Source organism: Hypanus sabinus, chromosome 12 (genome assembly GCF_030144855.1).
Source record: "Hypanus sabinus isolate sHypSab1 chromosome 12, sHypSab1.hap1, whole genome shotgun sequence".
Classification (NCBI taxonomy): domain Eukaryota; kingdom Metazoa; phylum Chordata; class Chondrichthyes; order Myliobatiformes; family Dasyatidae; genus Hypanus; species Hypanus sabinus.
The window spans coordinates 40,984,318-41,004,977 of NC_082717.1; the positions used below are offsets into that span (position 1 = coordinate 40,984,318).

At 36.4% G+C, this 20,660-nt stretch overlaps 1 protein-coding gene across 2 annotated transcripts in view; it reads left to right on the forward strand.

Moving 5' to 3' along the window:
• The window catches only part of rab3gap2 (RAB3 GTPase activating protein subunit 2 (non-catalytic)), a 71,756-nt gene that overhangs the window by 12,392 nt on the left and 38,704 nt on the right, over nucleotides 1-20,660 (forward strand). Inside the window, exons 3-12 of one of the 2 annotated variants that reach the window (XM_059985823.1) lie at nucleotides 1,701-1,824; nucleotides 3,058-3,139; nucleotides 4,474-4,521; nucleotides 8,696-8,771; nucleotides 10,816-10,917; nucleotides 13,011-13,110; nucleotides 15,548-15,646; nucleotides 16,570-16,718; nucleotides 17,183-17,262; nucleotides 18,190-18,279. In XM_059985823.1, the coding sequence (XP_059841806.1) occupies nucleotides 1,701-1,824; nucleotides 3,058-3,139; nucleotides 4,474-4,521; nucleotides 8,696-8,771; nucleotides 10,816-10,917; nucleotides 13,011-13,110; nucleotides 15,548-15,646; nucleotides 16,570-16,718; nucleotides 17,183-17,262; nucleotides 18,190-18,279 (950 nt within the window). Of the gene's footprint in view, nucleotides 1-1,700; nucleotides 1,825-3,057; nucleotides 3,140-4,473; nucleotides 4,522-8,695; nucleotides 8,772-10,815; nucleotides 10,918-13,010; nucleotides 13,111-15,547; nucleotides 15,647-16,569; nucleotides 16,719-17,182; nucleotides 17,263-18,189; nucleotides 18,280-20,660 lie in introns of those variants that run through there. The other variant, XM_059985824.1, reaches the window with a different exon arrangement.

Genomic DNA, 20,660 nt, shown 5'->3' on the forward strand with positions numbered 1-20,660 from the left:
AGGTAGATCATTTGCTTATGCTATTTTGGCTATTGATTAATAGAAGGAAGGGGAGAGTGATTTGACAGAACAGAAAGAGAGTTGCACAGGTCCAATGAGAAAAGATAAATGAAGGATATAAGAAAGTGGCATAAAGCATTCCCAACCCAGACCAAAGAACAGATAAAATAATTTAGCAGAAGCATATAAGTAATCAACTAGGGAAAGTAAAGAATTCATTATAAATATATGAATAAACAAATATAAACCACAACTTTCATCCAAGAGGAAATCCTGTGTTTGATTATTTCTTTTTATTGGACATTGCTTAAGTGAAGAATCTTATATACATACCAGTCATTTGGTGGTTATTAATGGTAATAGATCTGTTGTGAGCTATTTATTTACAAAGTCCAACAAGGATGTGTTCTGCAAAGACCTAGGTTGTACAGTTTCTTTATAAATAATAGACATAGACACATAACCAAGCAGGATTTTTTTTCCTGGATGGAAGTTGTGCTATGCTTTGTCCACATTTGATCTATTGGTGTAGACAAAATCTGTAGATAACTTGTCCTTACAAAAGGTATAGTTTTGTCATATTTACTCCTTGATGCCCTTTGGCTTCTGTTTTTTTAAGGGTACTTGATGATCAACTGCTGGGAGGGACAACTGGAAAAGGAAGTCACATAGAGAGTGATCCCTACGGAAAGCAGAGTGAGGGAGGAGGAGTAGGAAAGGAAAGATGTGGTTAGGGGTAGGAACCCGTTGTAGATGGCTGACATTGCTTAATTGGTCTTGCCAAACATCAGCCAGCTTTTACAGGTTCCCCTCTCTCCATCTTCTTATTCTGACCTCCTTTCCAAACCTGATGATGGGTCTCGGCCAGAAATGTCAACTTATTCACCTGTACAGTTGCTACCTGACAATGAAAATTAGTTTAAATGGAATTTGAAAAATAGCAGATTTGCTATGCTGTTATGTTTGCAAGAAAAGATTAAGAAAATATGACATTGTTTGTGCTCAAGTTCCTTTTTTAAATGGGTTTAAGAAGCTCTCCATTGAATATTTTGCTGTACTTGCATGATAGTTTGAAGTTTAGCTATCAGTGCAAGCAAAGCTTTGTCTGAGTATTTAATGTGTCTGAGTATTCAGTCGAAGTTCACCTAAAGTTGAAATATTACAATTGGGTTTAATTGTTGACTTAAAGTTTTACTTTGTAAAGTATCTTCCCTGTTAAATTCATAAGACTGACGATTGTTTGTAATGCATGGATTTGCACTACTTGCCCATACAAATATGTTTCTTGATTATATTGGTTCTCTTTTATGGTTAGATCTATAAACAAATGTATGAATAACAATATCCTGAATTTCTAACATTTATTGAACCCACGTTAAACCCAGTAAACCCACATTATTATTTGATCTATTTTCAATGCATAGTTGAAAATATGATTTACATTTGTGTACAATGTATTTACAATCCTATTCTTGCTTTAAGAATTTAATTTTCTGATACCCCGGCCATTGTGTTTGCCTAAGGTATTGTTGCTCATCTGGTTTAACTAATTTCTTGTTGTTGTGGATGTGTCAATAATCATTTGAAACTATCAAGAACAGCTATCTTAAAACTATTTAGTATTTTTCCCACCTTCTCCACCCCCCATCCCATTAGATTGCTATCAATTGATTTACCTCTCGTTTTAAAATTTGTTGTAGAAAGAAGATAACTCTCCAAGTAAGGCACCAGCTGTATCATGGTTACAAGACTGTGTGATATCATTGTCACCAACTAATGACCTAATGGTGATGGCAAGGGATCAGAAAGCTGTATTCCTAGTGCGTAAGTGATATTCCTTCTGTGAAATGTGATCATGTCTAGGTTTAAAAATACATATACAGTTTTCATTGTTACTAAGAAGAAATTTGTAGATATTGGAATTATGGAATAATATACACCTAGAAATATTGTTTTTCAGTATCTTTAGAGGCTATCAGAATAATTGTTTTGTTGTTTTCTAGCTCTGTGCTAGCTTAACTATTTGCATTTTTATCTTTTCAATTTTAATACAAGGTCCTGAACCTCAAATGTTACTCAGATGGTGTCTGACCTGAATATTATCATCATTTTCTGCTTTAGTACATAGAACAGTACAGCACAGAAACAGGCCCTTCAGCCCACAATAGCTCTGCCAAACATGATGCCAAACTAAACAAATCCAGTCTGCCTACAGTTGTGTCTATCGAAAAGTTATCTGCTTCCATGACCATGTCTGTTAGTGCATTCCAGGCACCCAAACTCTGTGTGCATTTATATATAAAAAGTACTATTTCTGCACATCTCCTTTAACTTTTTTCCCCCTCACCTTGAATCTGTGTCCTGTGTCCTGTGTCCCATTTCTACACTGGGACAAGGATTCTAATTGTCTACTATATCTTTGCCACTGAATATTATAAATGTCTATCAGGTCCAGAGAAAGCAAGCCAAGTTTGCCCAAGGTTTCATAGCAAATATCCTCTATCCAAGATAGCATCCTGATAAACCTCTTCTGAACCTTTTCTAAAGTGTCCGCATTCTTCTGAAGGGGCAACTAGAACTACGCCCTTCAAATGTGACCTAACTGGTTTTATATTTCTGCAACATGACTTACTGACTCTTGCACTCATTGTTTCAATCAGTGCAAGCCAAATGCAGCCTTTATCATTCTATCTCCTTGTGTTGCCAGTTTCAGGGAGCTTTGGACCAAGATGCATCAATGGTCATGTCATTAACTGTATACTTTCACTTTGTATTTGACCTCCCAGAGTGTAGCATGTTACACTTGACCAGATTAAGCTCCATCTGATGTTTCTCTGTCTAAATTTGTGCCTCCTGATCTATATCCTGTTGTATCTTTTGACAACCTTCCTTACTATCTGCAACTCTACCAATTTTTGTGTAACTCAAAACTTGTTTAAAAATGATATAAATATTATATTAGTGAAAGTTCTGCTTGTAAATTTAAAACTTTAAAGCTTCATGAAATAAAATAATTTTGAATGTGAATGTTCACTTTTTAAAATATTTGTCTTTTAGCAAAATGGAAGAATAATGAAAAAGGTAAAAATGAAATGCAATATTGTGTTACCTGGAGTGGTTCCTTGAATGTTGAAGAAGGGTGAGTGTACATTGACAAGAATTCTGGATTTAACTTTTGTATTTTTAATGACCATGTTGAGTTGAAACAATCATTTGCAAAAGCTGTATGGATGTTGTAAAATTAAAAAATATACAGATGCTGGTTTTAGCATTTGTATTAGGCTAGAGATAGAGTTATGGAAAGCCAGCAGCTTAGAAAGTGGAGGAAACACTTTTGATATGTCTTAAAAAAGATTACTAATTGCAGTTTAATACTTTGTGGATCTTAAGTTAGCTAAAGGTGTTTTCTGCAAGGTAATCATACAACACATTGAATGATTTACTGGATAATAGGAATGATAGCATAAATTTTGTCATGCTTTATCAAACATCATCATAGTGTATACTCAATTTAAATACAAACACTCTTTGTACTTGTAATAAAAAATGTTATTTTTAAACTCAAGGACTTTTCTAGTTTCTTCCAAAGTAACTTTAAATTATGGAAAGTTAGGGTTTGGGGGAATGTGTAGTACTATAATTTGAGAAAAATAATAGAAAAATTCACATTACCTATTTTGTTTGAAGTAATTGACTAATATTGGGATTTTTCATCAGTAAAATTCTTTCACAAGTCTTTAGGATAGGATCAAGTGCCTGGGAGCGGGGAATGGAGTGCTATAATCAGCCATGTAAACAGAATGGCTCATGGAAATTGTAAATACTCAGATCATCCGCAACCCTGTGCTTGGGTCCCTGTCACAAATTTTCAGATATTCAAACAGGTTCTCACTGCCCTCGTAGGGAATCTCACTGATATTGTGCTTTTTCATTAGTTTCAATGACGTCTATTATCAGCATTCAGTCATGAAATATGCTATGAACTGTTGAAAAAACTTTGGGAGTTCTACATTGTTGTAGAAATTCCAAAGGACCTGTTAGTTATATAGGGGAAACTAATGTTAATAGGAATGTGGCATGTCAGCAGTTTCCCAGTCAAACCTGGCTAGTATCTGTTGAGAGTCTGAATTTCATGAGTCTTAGTAAATGGATAAGTTGTTAAAGATGTACAGATATATTGTAATAACCTGTTAATTTCATGTAATTTGTCATTTTTGAACTGGGCTCTAGTTGAGCTGTTAGCTATTTTTGATGTTGCATTTTTCTTGAACTGTTCTTAATTGCCTACTGATGAAGTGGGGTTACAGTGGGACAGTTTTCAGTATTCTAAATTTGTGGGGTTTTTTAATATAAAATGCCAAGCTTGGTTTTATAAACACAGAACTTTGGTTGGCTAACTTCCTGTTAAATTCCTTGTGATGAATGAAATGCTATGGGTATTAGACATCTGATATGATTTCCTTTTTTTTTCAGTGAATGTGTCAGTAGTGCAATTTGCATACCGTTAGCAAGTCAGAAGAGGTAAGTATTTTTGCTTTGAAGATCCCTGTGCAAATAAATAAATATTGGCAATACAAATGCTCACTGAGTTGCAGGCAAAGTTTGCTAATAGTAGTTCTGTACAACAAATATTTAAAGTCATTGTTATCTTTTGGTTTGTTATTTGAAACTTAAAATCCTGTTTATTTCCTGTGATTTGTTATGATTGACTTAAAAATATTGAGGTGTTATATCTGGCATTGGAAAACATAAGTTGGCACATTTTATTCTCAAAATATGCTACACTTAATGACAGTATTAATGGTCCAAAAATACCATGTACACAAACTAAGTGGATTTTTCTATTCAGCATCCTTTTAATAAAACTTGTCCATAATTCTAGTCCTCTGTCATTTTTAGTAGATAAGTTTTCTTGTTAACATGTGATCTTTTGAAATTGATCTACCTTATTGGTTCAGCAATAATTATTTTCAAGCACCAAATCCATATTATGATTTTACTATTAGCTCTGTTAACTAGTAATATTTGTTTAGTTCTGCACACTGCACTATTTTTGTTTCGAATTTGGCTCTTGCTGAATTAAATGAGCGGAATATATATTTGAGTACTATTGAGTTGAGTACACGTCTTTGGGCTCTCCTTGATGTTTTTTGGTGTCGTTTTAATAAAGGTGGTTTTGGCCTCATCTTGTGATACTGCACATAATCAACTTCTATTGTTCGTTCCTATTTAAACAGAGAAAGTAATGATAAGATGAAATAGATAAACAAACAAACTTTATGAACTGTAACATTCCTTGAACTGTTTCATGGTGATAATAGGAAGGGAATTCACTGTGCAAGATGGAGAGGATCAAGAATTAGAGCCCAATTTCATTCTTGAAATCCGTAGATTCTACCTTAACTCTGTGACAGGGTTAAGAGTGCAAAGGACCAGGTTATATTCAACAATGAGATACCAAACAACTGAAGAAGTGATGAGAATTAAAGTGAAAATACAGGTTCAAGCAGCATGTATTAAACAGATAATGAATTCTACTGTATTAATTAAAAACTTTACTATATCCACAAGTGACTGATGCAGGAAATTAACAATTAGAACATTGATATAGAAATATACAACACATTATAGGCCTTTTAGCCCACATTGTTGTGCCGACCATATAACCTACTCTAGAAACTGCCCAGAATTTCCCCAATGCATAGCCCTCTATTTTACTAAGCTCCATGTACCTATCTAAGAGTCTCTTAAAAGACCCTATTGTATCCGCTTCCATCACTGTCATTGGCAGTGCATTCCATGCACCCACCACTCTGTGTGAAAAACTTACCCTTGACATCCCCTTGACATCCCCTCTATCCAAAACTATGGCCCCTCATGTTATCCATTTCAGTCTGGCTATCCACAAGGTCGATGCCTCTCATCATTTTATACACCTAATCCTCCATTGCTCCGAGGAGAAAAGCCAAGTTCACTCAACCTTTTCTCATAAAGCACACTCTCCAATCCAGAGAGAGTACCACAAACATCCCCTATTGAAGCTCACAATAACAAAATATTTGCTTTGAAGTTAGTCAAAACTAAAGCTTTTGCAACTACTTCTGGCAGAACTGCCGTGAATAATTAACCTTGTACATCTCCCACCTTCTCAGAAGCCCATCTTCAGCCAATTCAATTAGTTACAGGTGTTACTAAATTAAATTTGAGAGCAGCGGATTTGCCAGAGGTTTATAGAGTTAAATACCCTGGCAGAAGTCTTGAGCTCCTGTGCTTCTAAACCTGTTGTTCAGTATAACTGCCTCATGACCTTCGGGAAACTGCTCTAAGTGCTTGTCCAATAGAGGAGAACGTACCTAATCTGGATTGTGCTGGTAATCACTATCTAAGTGGTGGAATGGGGCATTTAACAATGCCGTGAAGTGTTCTCAATCTCTGGTTACCTGTTTTCCCAGGCACTCTTTGGGTTCTGTTAGACATTTTGTTTTTCTGTTAACTTTCTTCACATCTAATGACCAAACATGCACTGAAGAGCTGAATTTTGTGATTTTTCTTAAACCACCACCATGCCCAAAGGCTCACAGAAGCCAGGTGTGGCATCAAATAGCTGAAGAACCTTTAGTGAGTTGCCACAGTGCATCTTGAATGTGGTACGCAATGCAATGATGATACACTGGTGGTGGAGGGAATAAATACATGCAGGATTCAGCCAGTTACATTATCCTGGAGGATATCAACTTGCTTGAATATGGCTGGATTGTCACCTAGGCCAGTGGTGAGTCTCCAGCTGCAAAACGCTTGTCTTCTGACCAGCTCCTATAAACACTTTTATTCGGCTGAAGTTTTTGGCCAGTATTAACCCTAGTATATTGATAGCAAATTCAGTAACTGTAATGATGTTAAATATCAAGGTGATGGTTTTAATTGTTTTTCCTTTCTTTAAGGAGGAAGTCTTTTTTTTGTTCCTGCTGCCATATATTAATTCATCAAACCACCATGCCTTTGAATTCACTACTGCGAAGCCTGTTCCAGTAACGCCTACACTGAAGAAGTTCAGATCTTCTCTCCGACGGGAGTTCAGCGAGAGCCTCGCTCTCTGCTCCCAACCTACTATTTCTTCGGCCCTGAAACTCTTGGCTCTACTTTATCCCTCCCCCCCACTTCTTATCCCCCCTCGACCATCTCATGTTACTTCACTCCTGATGAAGGGTTTCGGCCCAAAACGTCGTTATTACCTCCTCCCATAAATGCTGTCTGGCCTGCTGAGTTCTGCCAGCATTTTGTGTTTTTTATTTTTTTTTATCATGTAGAAACCTTGTTAAACCCTTTGAAAGTCTAAACAGTCCATGCTCACAATATTCCCATTAGGAAAATAAGACATATAATCAAAATTTCTCAAAATAATGAGATTTTTTACAAAATTAACCATGTTTACTTTATGCCACTTTACAATCGTAAATGCTTATAGCAGAATAATGAACAGCTGCCTACTTCCCTCCCCACCCCCAGCCCCCACCATCACTCCCCTGAGTAGAAAGAAACAGACAACAATAAAATAATTTTGCAACAACATATAAGAAAGTCTAAATATTTCTGCACCAGTTGTCATGCTTGAGCTTGGGACATAACTATATTGATGAAGAAAGATCTGCATTTGTATAGCATTTTGTGCAATCCTGCTGCATCCTAAATAACTGAAGAATGCTTTTTGTTTGTATTTTAATGTTATTGAGTTATTTGAAACCTGGAGGACAACTTTCAGCTCAGTGTGATAATAATCTGAGAATATGTTTTAGCCATGTTGATTAATTGTCAGGTCAAGCCTTATTTCCTGGGTCCTGGTTATATATAAAGCAGCAATACACACAAAATGCTGGAGGAACTCAGCAGGCCAGGCAGCATCTACAGAAAAGAGTAATCAGTCAACGTTTTGGGCTGAGTGCCTGGATGAAGGGTCTAGAACTGAAATGTTGAAATTATTCTTTTCCATAGATGCTACCTGGCCTACTGAGTTCCTCAGGCATTTTGCGTGTATTACTTTAATACAGCATCTGTTGATTTTATCTTGTATATATTTAAAGCAGTACAAGATGCTCAGTGGTTAGATTAATAAAATGGTGCCTCCAACTGGATAGTTAGTGGATATCTGCCAAATGACAGATGAGCTACCAGTGAGTCAGTTGCCTTTCGTGTGTGAGTGAGTGAGAGATTGATTGTGATTTCACTAAATCCCTTTGATTAATAAATTGCCTAGTATGCAAAGTAACTCAACTAACTCAGTGCTATTAAAGCTCAGCGCAGAGTGGAAAGTAGGTTGCTGCATTTTGCTAATCATGTCTCTTTTAATTATGTGGAGAGATATTGGCTAAAATAATTGATATGATTCTTCTCTCCACTTAATTGTTACCCAAAATCTTTACCATCTCTGCTGTAGAAAACAGCTGGGCATTAACTCTCATTTGTAAGAGTCTGTGATAATGTTACATTCTTGCTGTTCAGAACTATCATACAAAATTATTGTGCTAAATTTACATGATAGTTTTGAGAGTTAAAGAAACAGAATTGCCAAAGATACATGTAGAGAGAGAATGTGGCCTAGAACATTATCATTGGTTTTGATAAAATCTTGTTGTAGTGCAGTTTAAGATTTAATTCTGAAAATGCTGAATTTAATGACAATCTCTTTTACAATTGATAGAAGTTCCACAGGACGACCAGACTGGACGTGTATAATTGTTGGTTTTACCTCGGGATATGTACGATTTTATACTGAGGTAATGAAGTCATAAGTTCAATTTGAGAAGGCATTTTAATATTAACATAAAAATAATTATTCTGATTAAATACTTAAAGGAAATTTTCAATCATGTTGTGTAGAATCATGTTGTGTTGTGTGGCTTGACTGTGACTTACATATACTGTGTTGCTTTTATACTCATCTCAAAGATAGTATCTTTGTGAATATGATACTGATTTACCTGTTGCATGACTGAGCTTCATATTATAATAACAAAAAAATCCCAAAAGGCTGTATTTATTCTGGGCTGATTCACTTGTGATCCAAAAATGTGCAAGATATTGAAAGCCCAACAAAGTGGGAAGGTCAGTCATAGAATATTGAAGCTTAGTATGTCTGAGTCAGACGTACATATGTAAAAACAAATTCTGTAAAACAAAGATACTTTCAAAAATAGTTAAATGAAAAGTTACTAAATATTATAAAGAGCAGTAAACTAAAAAAAAACTAAATCAAATTAATATTGAGTATGGCCTTTAAAACTGCATCAGTTATCTTAGGTATGTCATACAGTTTTATAAGAAAATCAGCTGGTGGTAGTTCTAAGCATCTTGGAGTACTTGCTGCAGTTCTTCTGGAGACCTTGGCTGTCCTACTTGCTTCTGTCTCTCCAGGTAATCCCAGACAGCCTCAATGATGTGGAGATCAGGGCTTTGTGGAGACCATACCATCTGTTGCAGAACTCCTTGTTCTTTGCTTTACTGAAGATAGTTTTTTATGACCTTGGTCATGTGTTTGGGGTGATTTGTCCTGCTGCAGAATGAAATTGGGACTGATCAAGCACCTTCCTGATGGTATTGCATGGTGGATGGGAATCTGCTTGTACTTCTCAGCATTGAGGATTCCATTAATTCTGACCGGATCAACATCTCCATTTGTAGAAATGCAGCCCCAACCCAGCAAGGAACCTCTGCCACACTTCACTGTTGGCTGTGGACACTCACCCATGTAGTGCTCTACAAGCTGCATCCTGTTTGAGCCAGAAATTTCTAATTTTGACTTGTCTGTCAGAACATTTGCTGCCAATGTTCAGCACCCTAGTCCTTGTGTTTTTGTGCTTAGGTGAATCTCTTGGCTTTGTTTCTACTTTGGAGGAATGGCTTTTTGGCAGCAACTCTTCCATGAAGAGCACTTCTTACAAAGCTTCTTCAGACTGTAGAGTGGTGTACTTGGGTTTAAGTGATTTTCTGTGAGTTCAGAGCTGATAGCAGTGCTGGACTTCTTCCAATTTAGAAGAGACGTCAATTTGATATACCTCTTGTCTGCTGTACTCAGTTTCCTTGGCTGACCACTGTGTTTCTGGTCCACAACCTACCCTTTTATTTGCTTCTTCAGACGAGCTTGGTCAGCACATCTTAAAACTCCTGTCTGCCACAAAATTTCTGCTTGGGAGTGACCTTGCTGATGCAGGATGACCACCTTGTGTCTTGTTTCTGGGCTCACCATTGCCACAGTGTTAGAATTGATGATTTGAAGGTTGAACTGTCAAATGTGCCACACCCTTACCTCTTAGTTTGGTTGTCCTTCACCCAGTTTGATTACTTCTACACCAGTTTCTGTTTCAGTTAATCAGTTAAGTTCATTCAACTCATTATGTTGTTGATCATTAGCATCTGTTTGTTATCTTTGTTTAATCATGGACTGGGCTGTATATCTACCAAGAAATAATTTTTTTTGAAAAGAGTTCTATTATTTAATATGTTATCTCTTTAGAAATTAATGCACCTCCTTTTTTAGTTAAGGAGACCAGTTCCATGTTTAGCACTTCAGATATGCTGTCAGTTGTCTTCCAGTTTAGTATTTAACTTGTCTTGAAATTAATGGTATTTTCTAATAACTTGCAGTACCTGCAAACTCCTATTGAAATATAGCTGCTGTCTTGCCTTCTTTATAGCTGCATCAATATGCTGTGTCCAGGTTAGGTCCTCAAAGATATTGACACCCAGGAATTTGAAAGGAACTTCGCTTTCTAAAACATTCAATTTAAATGTTGTTATAAAATTTCCTGTTTTTTTTTACAGAATGGAGTTCTTCTTTTAGCACAACTTTTAAATGAAGACCCAGTTTTGCAATTGAAATGTCGAACTTACGAGATACCTAGGCATCCTGGTGTCACAGAGCAGGTAAGTAACAAGCATTGTTAGATGATGTAAGATGCTCTGAGTATTAAGCATTCATGCACATTATTGAATATAGATGATTGTCTTTTTAGTAATTTTTCTTTGGATACCTGGTGTGGTGCACCTATCCTAGTATTTAAATATAAGTTTTGAAAAAAAATGTTCAAATTACTTGGTTTGCACTTAGTAAGCATTTTAAGTATGTTGAGGTAGAGTTTATTATCATATGTATGTACATGTATGCACAAGCATTATACATAAATTATACACAATTTTTATAAAACGGAACCTGATTAGAGCAAAAAAACACCCATTTTAGTGCAAGATGATGAAAGTGGCCAGAGTGGTGCTAACCTGTAGTGATTAGGGCTTTGCCATTTGGTTTAAGTAGCTATTTTTGAAGCTGATGGTGTGAAACTTAAGAATTCTGTACTTCTTTCTCAATGGTAGCTATGAAAGGATAGCATCAGCTATATGGTATATTTTGCAATGAATATTACTTTCTCGAGGCAGTATCTCCTGTAGATACCACTGATGGTGGAAAGGGATGTTCCTATTATGGACAGAGTCCACTACTCTTTGAGCTCACTGTGATCCTTGCTTTCAAAATGCTGTGCCAGACCATGATGCAACCGGTTAGGAGACTTCCAGCAGTACATCTGTAGAAATTTAGTGTCTGTGACAAGCTGAACCTCCTAAGAAAGTAAAAATGCTAGGCTCAGGAAAAGTCACCAGCAATGTCAGCCTCCAAGAATTTAAGCTTTCAGTTTCCTCAATATAGACTGATGCGTTCAGTGCTCTTTTCTTCCTGATAGCAAGTCAGCTCTTTAGTTTGTTGATGTTGAGTGAGTGGTTGTTATGGCACTACTCAACCGTGTGTCCTGTCTTACTCTGGTATACTGACTCATTGCCAGCTGTGATTCATCCAACAACAGTAATGTCATTGACATATTTGAAGTTGGTATTGAATTTGTGCTTAGCTATTTGGCCATGCTTGAATAAAGAATAGACGAGGAGGCTAAGCGCACAGCCTTGAGGTGCACCTGTGTTGATGGTCAGTGAGGAGAAATTCCTTCGGATGAGGAAATCAGGAATCCAGTTGCAGAGTGAGGGACAGAGACCCATGTCTTTTAGCTTGATGATGAATTGGGATGTGATGATTGTGTTGTATGTAAGACTTTAATTAATAAGCAGCAGCCTGAATGATCCAGTGTAAAAAGAATTATGACTGCTGTTGAACTGTTGTGGCACTAACAAATTTATGCAGATGCAGTTTACATATTAATAACCATCAGATTTCTACTGTAATAGTAGATTATTTTCTTTAATCGATGTATGTTTTGTATTTTTTTAAATAAAAAAGTCGATGTTTTGTGCCTACTATTACATTCAATAACATATAGCAAATATTCCTGGTGCAAAATATTAAATAATCTAGCCACTGGGCATGAGAGAAACAGACTAAGTTTAGTGAAAATTTTAAGTAAATATCCATGGTTGATTCATTTTCTTCAAAACAGGATTGCATTGCTTGGAAGTGACCGATACCATATTTGTAGAACTATTGAAAACGTATTTTATTTCAGCTTGCTATGTTTGCTCATATCCATCTACTTCAAATAAACTGGCTTGTGGGGAGAAAATAGTGAACTTTTGTGCTGTCCGTCTGCAGTAAAAATGTTTGAAAAGCATATTAATCACTATCAAAGAAGGAGGACAGTGATTCTTTGTACAGAGCATATCTGCTTATTTATTTTGGAGTGGCTTGCGTGAATATTTCCAGTGGGAAAATGCAAACAGTTTTTCAGCAACTTTTTTTTTGCAAAAGGTGACCATTGACTGCAAAGGTACTTTACCTTGTTGTTTAAAAATGATTAGAATGAATGTGATCAGCTTTGTTTTGCCATCCCAGTGAGAGAGTGGATTTGGAAGTGCTCTTTGTAAGTTCTCAAATTTGAGGAGTTTTTTTTAAACTGCTGTTTATTATAAGCATGTTCTAGATAACAGTAACTTGGCTTGACAGCTAACTAGAATTATATTTTCCATTTCCTCCCTTCCCACCTTTTCTCCCTTCCTCCATCCCACCCTCCTTGAAGCATGAAGAACTGAGCATTTTATATCCATTTGCTCTTGTGACAATAGATGGATTCAGCCTCTTTCAGTCTCTTCGTGCATGTCGAAACCAAGTAGCACGAGGTAATTTTTATTTATAAAATATTTTAACCAGTAGAATTGTATCTACAGTAAGATTTTTAACTTAACTTCTGGGTTATTTCTGAAAGGTTCATATTATGTTTATATTCTTGGCATAATGGAAGTTTTTGAGTTGTTATACTCAAGGTCTTTTGATTAATGTCCCATTAGTATGCTTCTGCAAAAACTTGATTTGCAAGTTTCTCTAACTCGACAATAATGATTTTTGTATTCATAGTTAATTTGAACCTAATCTATAAAAACATTTTGTATAAATATTAATTTGAATACTAAGTGTATGAAATACACAAAAATAGAAATGATGTATGGATTACAAATCTTTTTGACAGTGTGCTGAAAATGTAACATTGTGTGACAATGTAACAGAACAATTATTCTGGCAGGATTATGACTCATTTTTAAAATTGTTATCATGCATTTACTTCATCACAAAAAAAACACTTTTATTTCAGTTTTGTAACTGAAGGATTGTTGAATGCTTTATTGTAATGAGCATGACCGTGTGCCTTCATGGTGTAACCACAAAGGTCAAGATTACTGCTAGTTAGCATGTTTAGCAGTAACATTAGGCTGCTTCATGGTGGGGAGGGGTACTTGTGTATAGAGTAAGTACTTAGCCATTGTAAGAAGAGAAGCTCTATTCATGTTTAGCTCAAAATCGTTCAACACCTTTTGTAACATCAAAACCTAACAATTAAGAGAAGGCCTACAGTCTCTGGAGTGACACACACAAAATGCTGGTGGAATGCAGCAGGCCAGGTAGTATCTATAGGAAGAAGTACAGTTGAAGTTTCGGGCCGAGACCCTTTGTCAAGAAGGGTCTTCTTCCTATAGATGCCTCCTGGCCTGCTGTGTTCCATCAGCATTTTGAGTGTGTTGCTTGAATTTCCAGCATCTGCAGATTTCCTCCTGTTTGAGTCTCTGGAGTGTGCTGCACCATACATTAAGATGGGTGATCTGATCTTGGCCTTACCCATGGTTACTTCATTGACCAAAATTAATTCCTTGTAATCCAGACCAGTACTATAGGACAAACAGCATTGCAAGCAGTTCCAGTCATAGCTGCTTTATCAGTGACATTCCTTAAACCTCAAGTTAAAATGGTGATGTTTGAAGATCAATGCCTAAGTTCAGTTCCATTCGCAACTCCTCAAGGAATGAAGCAGACATTGTTGTACTTAGCAAGAACCAGATAATATTTCAGTAGGGACTGTAAGCGGCAGGTAGCATTTGCAAAAATGCCAACTTTGAACCATCTCCAACAAGAAAGCCTAAACCACATTGATACTTAATTGAGTTACCGTTGCCAAATCTATCATTATCTTTCCTGGTAGAGATTGGGAGTGCAATGCAAATATGTTTGCTACAAGAACAAATAAAATATTGGGTAGGATCACATTCTGAACCTCAAAGGCATTCCATAACTGATAAGGTACAAGTTGGGTGTGTGTTTTCTCATATTTCTATTTGACATAGAATGTGGCTATTTGGCCTTTGAGTCTCTGCAAGCTCTCAGCTTGTACTCCTGTTTCATTTATTTTCTTGTAACTTAGTCTCTCTCATGAGTTCATTTACTCCTTCCTGATTGTCATCACACATGCATACTGGTGATAACCAGCATACTTTTGAAATATGCAAGGAAATGGGAATGCCCAGATGAAACGCTTGTAGTCACAGAAGAATGTACGAACTCCACACAGGTTGCCCTGGAGTTTGGGATGAAATATGGGTTGCTGGAGCTGAGTCTCTTGTCAATTACTTCAAATTGTCTGTGATGGAATAGTCGCCACTTGCCTTGATGAGCGCAGGTCTAACCACTCAAAGAAGCTTCACACCAGCAATCTATTTGATTGGCACTCCAATCACTGTGCTTAACCTTGATGTTTTCCAAGACCGTTATTGCATATGTCATCTGAATATGCATTACATTTAGGTTACTTTGACAGCATTTCCCTTGAAGGACAAAGGGAGTATGTGCATGGGAATATTATTACTTACAGGGTCCCTTCCAAGCTTAGAAATTATGTTGATGTTTTCTTCATTGTTGCTGGGTCGAAATCTTAGAACCTGCCAGTCTGCATTATTATGGTGACTACCTCCATCATCACCTTGAGGGTAATAAGCCAGTAAAAACAAGTATTCTCAGTAACAGTGGCATTCTGGGAAATGTATTTGAAAGCAATGCATCAGACAGTTAAAACTTACTAACTTTGTGCTCCTTGCATTATCATATTTCTCAGTTTGTAATCTAGTGTTAATTTTGGCATATTCAGCAAATTTTTTACTTGTATTATATACCATTCTCCTAACATGTGAACTTTGTAGGGTTAAAGTGTGCAAAATGGATAATTTTAGTGTGTTTCTCACAAACAACATAATTTGCTAACTTTTTTGCTGCTATGCATTTTTTTTCATACAGCTGCAGCTTCGGGTGCTGAAACTGTGCAACCTCCACCTTTAACATACAAAAAATGGGGTTTACAGGACATTGATATGATTGTGGACCATATAAGCGTAGGTAATATAAACATTTTTTCACATTAGAGGAAATTTGCAGAAGAATGACATTAAAAATATTTTATTTCTGTGGAACGAGCTTCCAGTAGAAGTGGTAGAAGCAGGTTCGATATTGTCATTTAAAGAAAAATTGGATAGGTATATATAGATAGGAAAGGAATGGAGGGTTATGGGCTGAGTGCAGGTCGGTGAAACTAGGTGAGAGTAAGCGTTTGGCATGGACTAGAAGGGCCGAGATGGCCTGTTTCTGTGCTGTAATTGTTATATGGTTACTTTTTACCCCCTTAGTTTATAGGTTTGTTTTGCAATTAACTTTGATATTTTCAGTAGGGTTTATGCTCCAATATGTAGAGATGGGGAAATCAGTATTTTACAGTTATTGGCTAGGTTAGTTATAGTGGCAGTTTCTTTTCATTTAAAACCTTTAACATAACAAAATCTCCCGAGATAATTTTGTAACAATATTTTCAAGTTGCTGCTTGAGGCAGAATATTATTTCCCTAAAAGCTTGGTCTACCCACTAGTTTGAAGGAATGTCTTAAAGGAATTATGATTATTAGAAGCAGAAGGGTTGAAGGGTAAAATGTTCGTGCATGATTTAACTCTCAAATCTGCCGGCATAAAATGAATGGACTTTGAGTGAAGGGGTTTCAATTGTTTTCAGTACTGTGCTGAAGCATTTATAAATGCATACTTACTTTCAACATTGTAAACATACTACTCTAGAGGAACATTATTTTGAAATTGATTTACATGATGTGCTCTCATTTTTTTTCAATACTTCGATGAATATTCACAATAATGTCCAATATGTTGCTTAGAATAATAAAGTATTCCACCCTGCTCTTTTCTTTCTGAAGCAGCTATTTGCAGTATGCAACATATTTTCACTTGGGTCATAATTTTCTTTCTCTTTTGTACCAGGAATCATGACACTGTGTCCGTTTGATCAGTTGAAGACTGCCTCTATTTTAGGTGGAGTAAATGCCACTGTAAAGAGCAGCCCACCAGCCATGTCATCATATGTAACAGTTGGTTCTGGTCCATTCACAGGGTTTTTCTATGCTTTGGAGGTATGAGTATTTATGACTTTGTATTCATTTAAATTACTTTTCATACATTTTGTGTATCATAAGTAATGAGTTAATTGAACAAGTGTTTCATATAAATACTTTAAATTTAGAATTAAAATATTTATCTGTAAATACATCTATGCTGGAAAGCAATTATAGTTCAGAGGTCGACCATCTTAAAGGATCTTTCTGATATAGCAACACACACAAAATGCTGGAGGAACTCAGCAGGCTAGACAACATCTGTGTAAAAGAGTACAGTTGACATTTCAGGCCGACCCATCAGCAGGACCCTACTGTCCTGCTGAAGGGTCTTGGCCAGAAACAAAAACAGTACTCTATTTCACAGATGCTGCCCAGCTTGCTGAGTTCCTCCAGCATTTTGTGTGTGTTGCTTGGATTTCCAGCATCTGCGGATTTTCTCTTGTTGTGATCTTTCTGATATGTTGTTTATTGGGTTACAGGGTAGCACTCAGCCTTTGCTATCACACGTTGCTTTAGCAGTTGCCAGCAAACTCACATCAGCTTTATTTAATGCAGCTAGGTAAGAGAGCAATCTTTTTGTTGCTGTTTGAGTGTTGTTGTAGCTGTCACTTGAATTTCATATATAGTCTGATAGTCTGTTTGTTTATATGTGGAATATCATAGGTTAGATTTGACAGTTCCTACAACTATGTGTTTTCAAGCCCGTGGAGATTTTTGACAGTTTTTTGGCTTGTCTTCTGGATATTATCACCAGAAGTACATGTGTAGAAAGATTATTTTAACACTTGCAGATAGAGATTTTAAATATCTTTTGAATATTGCTTTTCATTTCAAGACTAATCATAAAGGTGCATTTTATTACTGTATCATCTAGAGAAGATGAGTTTATTCAAGATAAAATTTGCATTCTCAAGTAATACCAGTAGATTCTAGATCGTTGTCTGTTGGATGCTTCTGAGCAAATTCTGACCTTCATTTGGGGTCTTAGTCATTGATTCATGGAGTTCAGAAGTGACCACTTCAACTTACCTTGTCCACGCCAACCAGCAGGCAGCCGGTTATACTAATTCTGCATTAATTCTAAATCAAGTCCCCTCAGATGTTACCACTCACCTACACTTTAGAGACAATATACTATACAATGGCGAATTAATCAACAAACCTGTATGTTCTTGTGATGTTGATGGAAACTGCAGAAACTGGAGGAAACCCATGGGGTCACAGAAAGAATGTGTACACTCCCCGCAGACAGTACATGAAGCCAGGAATGAACCAGTATCTCTGGTGCTGAGAAATAGTGGCTCCGTTATCTGTGCCATTCTGCTGACCTAATGGTATCACCCTTGCAGTCACTTATTGTATTCCTGCAGTAACTTTATAAATAGTGCAGAGGTGGTGTTTAGAATAAATGCTTGGTTGGCATCTTCCAACCTGTTGAGAGCTTATTTTACTGACAGTTACATGAAACTTTTGCTCCCTTTTCCAGCGGGTGGCTTGGCTGGAAAAACAAACATGATGAAGAAGCTGTGCAAAAACAGAAGCCAAAGGTTGAACCTGCAACCCCTCTTCCTGTAAGGTGGGTTAACCAAACAGTTAACAACTGTTTGAAAAACATTGAGGAAATGCAACATTATTTTTCAAGTAACGTCTGTCAAGGATTTCATAATCACAGCAGCCGTAGTTTTCTGATATTTTTTCAGTACTGTTATTAGAATTTTTTTTCAAGAAAGTTAGAGACTGTTTTGGTCACTGGTTTTACAACCCTACCTTGCAGTTTATTTTTTGCAGAGCATTTTTCTCTTATGACTGAAATTGAAGTTGTGTCTGAGAACCTGTTAATGCATTACAGATGTTGTCTGGCATTTACATTTTTTCACTCATATTGTTTGTCATTAATATTAAATAGTATGGTTATCATCCCTGCAGCTAATGGATCTCTTCACCTGATTGAATTTTCTTTAGAGTCTTCCAGAAAACTAACCACTGCTTCAACTCATGCATGTACAAACGTTAGTAATGACAATTCCTAGTCCCTCAAACTATTCACCCATATCTTTTCTGCATCTAATTCAGTTGTTTCATATCCTTTGTAAAATATTAAGCCTAGAATTGGGCTAAATACTCAAAAGAACTGAGGTATCTTATGTATATGTTTAGTAAAACCTCCTGGCATTTTTCTCCACTAAGTCCTGAATCCACATTAATGTACTTTTTTACCATCAAATATTTGTGCACAAATAGCTCTGTCTCTCCCTCTCTCCATAGACTTGTTACAATAGAGGAAAGCTGTTATCCAGATCTGAACTGTCCATTTCCCTTCACAGATAGTGTATCAGCTGTTGACTTCCTGCAGTAGGTTTAGTGTAACGTTCTCCTTCGTGTGTAACGAAACGCCGAATTAAACGTCGAGATAAACCCCAGTCAATAGGAACCAGATCGCAGTAAGATTAACCATTTACTGTTCACTCTTCACATTAACATATGGTGAAAACTGTTGATAAAACAATACAAGATTGATACAGTATTTGTTCCTTCCTTAATATCACATTTCAATTGTAAATACTTGCAAAGGTGACTATAACTACATTACACTAAGGTGCAGTATACAGGGATAGTTTACCTGCTCCATTGACTACTTTAAATACACTTCCATGCAAACTATCCGCAACTCTTTAACTAACGAAAGCATAAACATTATCGACCGTCGTTACTTCTAACAGGATCGGCATTAACATCTTAGTTCAATATATCAATTATCTATTAACTTACAGCGTTGCTCTCACTGTGATTTCTCATGCCTGCAAAACAACTTCTGCTCAGGTGTGAGCCCCCACCCTCGCGCTAATTTCAAACCGGTACTTTCCCACAAGACGCGGCGAAACCGGATGTGACGTCATCGCATGCCGATATATTTTACATGCAATGAATATACTTTAAACACTTCTAATTCTAACTAGAAAATACTATCGAATGAATTACTAAGCAAAAATATTATAAACTAAATAACTGTCGTAAAGACAGCACATTTAGTTTTGAGATGTTTTTAGCTATCTTGCCATTTATTATGATATCTGTCTCTAGTACTGTCAGCAGGAATTTTATTTTACCTGTAATTCTTTTTTTTTTGTCTTTAGTGTAAACTCCCCAAACTTGTGTAAGCAGCAGTGTAACAATCAGTATTTTCCTGTTAATTCTTGTTAATTTGGACACATCGGGACCAGTACATTTTGGTTCATTTAAGCAGCTGCCCCAATAGGCCAAAGTTTCATGGAAATAGTTAAAATATATGAAAAAGATAAACTATTGTTTAACTGAATAACAGATTATGTATTTAAATGATAGACAGAACAAATTAGAACACTATCAATACTACTACAGTACTATAAAACTGTGTATTAGTTCCTAATTGTTATCAATGGAGGAATTCATCCAGTATACCTGCACGCTGGCACGTTCTTTTGATTGACTCCAAATGAACAAAATCAGCACAGACACCTATTTTGCCTTCATACAATGCAATCGTTGATTGCATTCTTCAAGTCTTCATTTTCATTGTAACAGTCAAGATGACTGCAGCTACCTTCAAAATCTTCGTAATTCCTAACTTACTAAAGTAGTGAATTCCTTTCATTTCACCCCGTATTTTTCTGGCAACTCTTAAGTATGAATGCTTGAAACCACATTGAGCAAAACAGTTCTGAATTGTCTTATTGCTTGTTTCTCAACAATTATCAGTGACAAAAATCATTGCTTTTTGGACACAAGTGCATGCAACTGGCACTACTTAAGAATCGTTTGCTCTAAGCAAGGTGTAGAGTCTGATGGCCACACAAGTACATGTATCCAATGCTAGTTAAACCATTCAGCACCAATCTCCTCCCCCAGTTATGCAGCACAGTGTCCCAAATAAACGAAGCAGATCCCCCAAACATGAATGTTTGAATCCAGTGCAGGTTT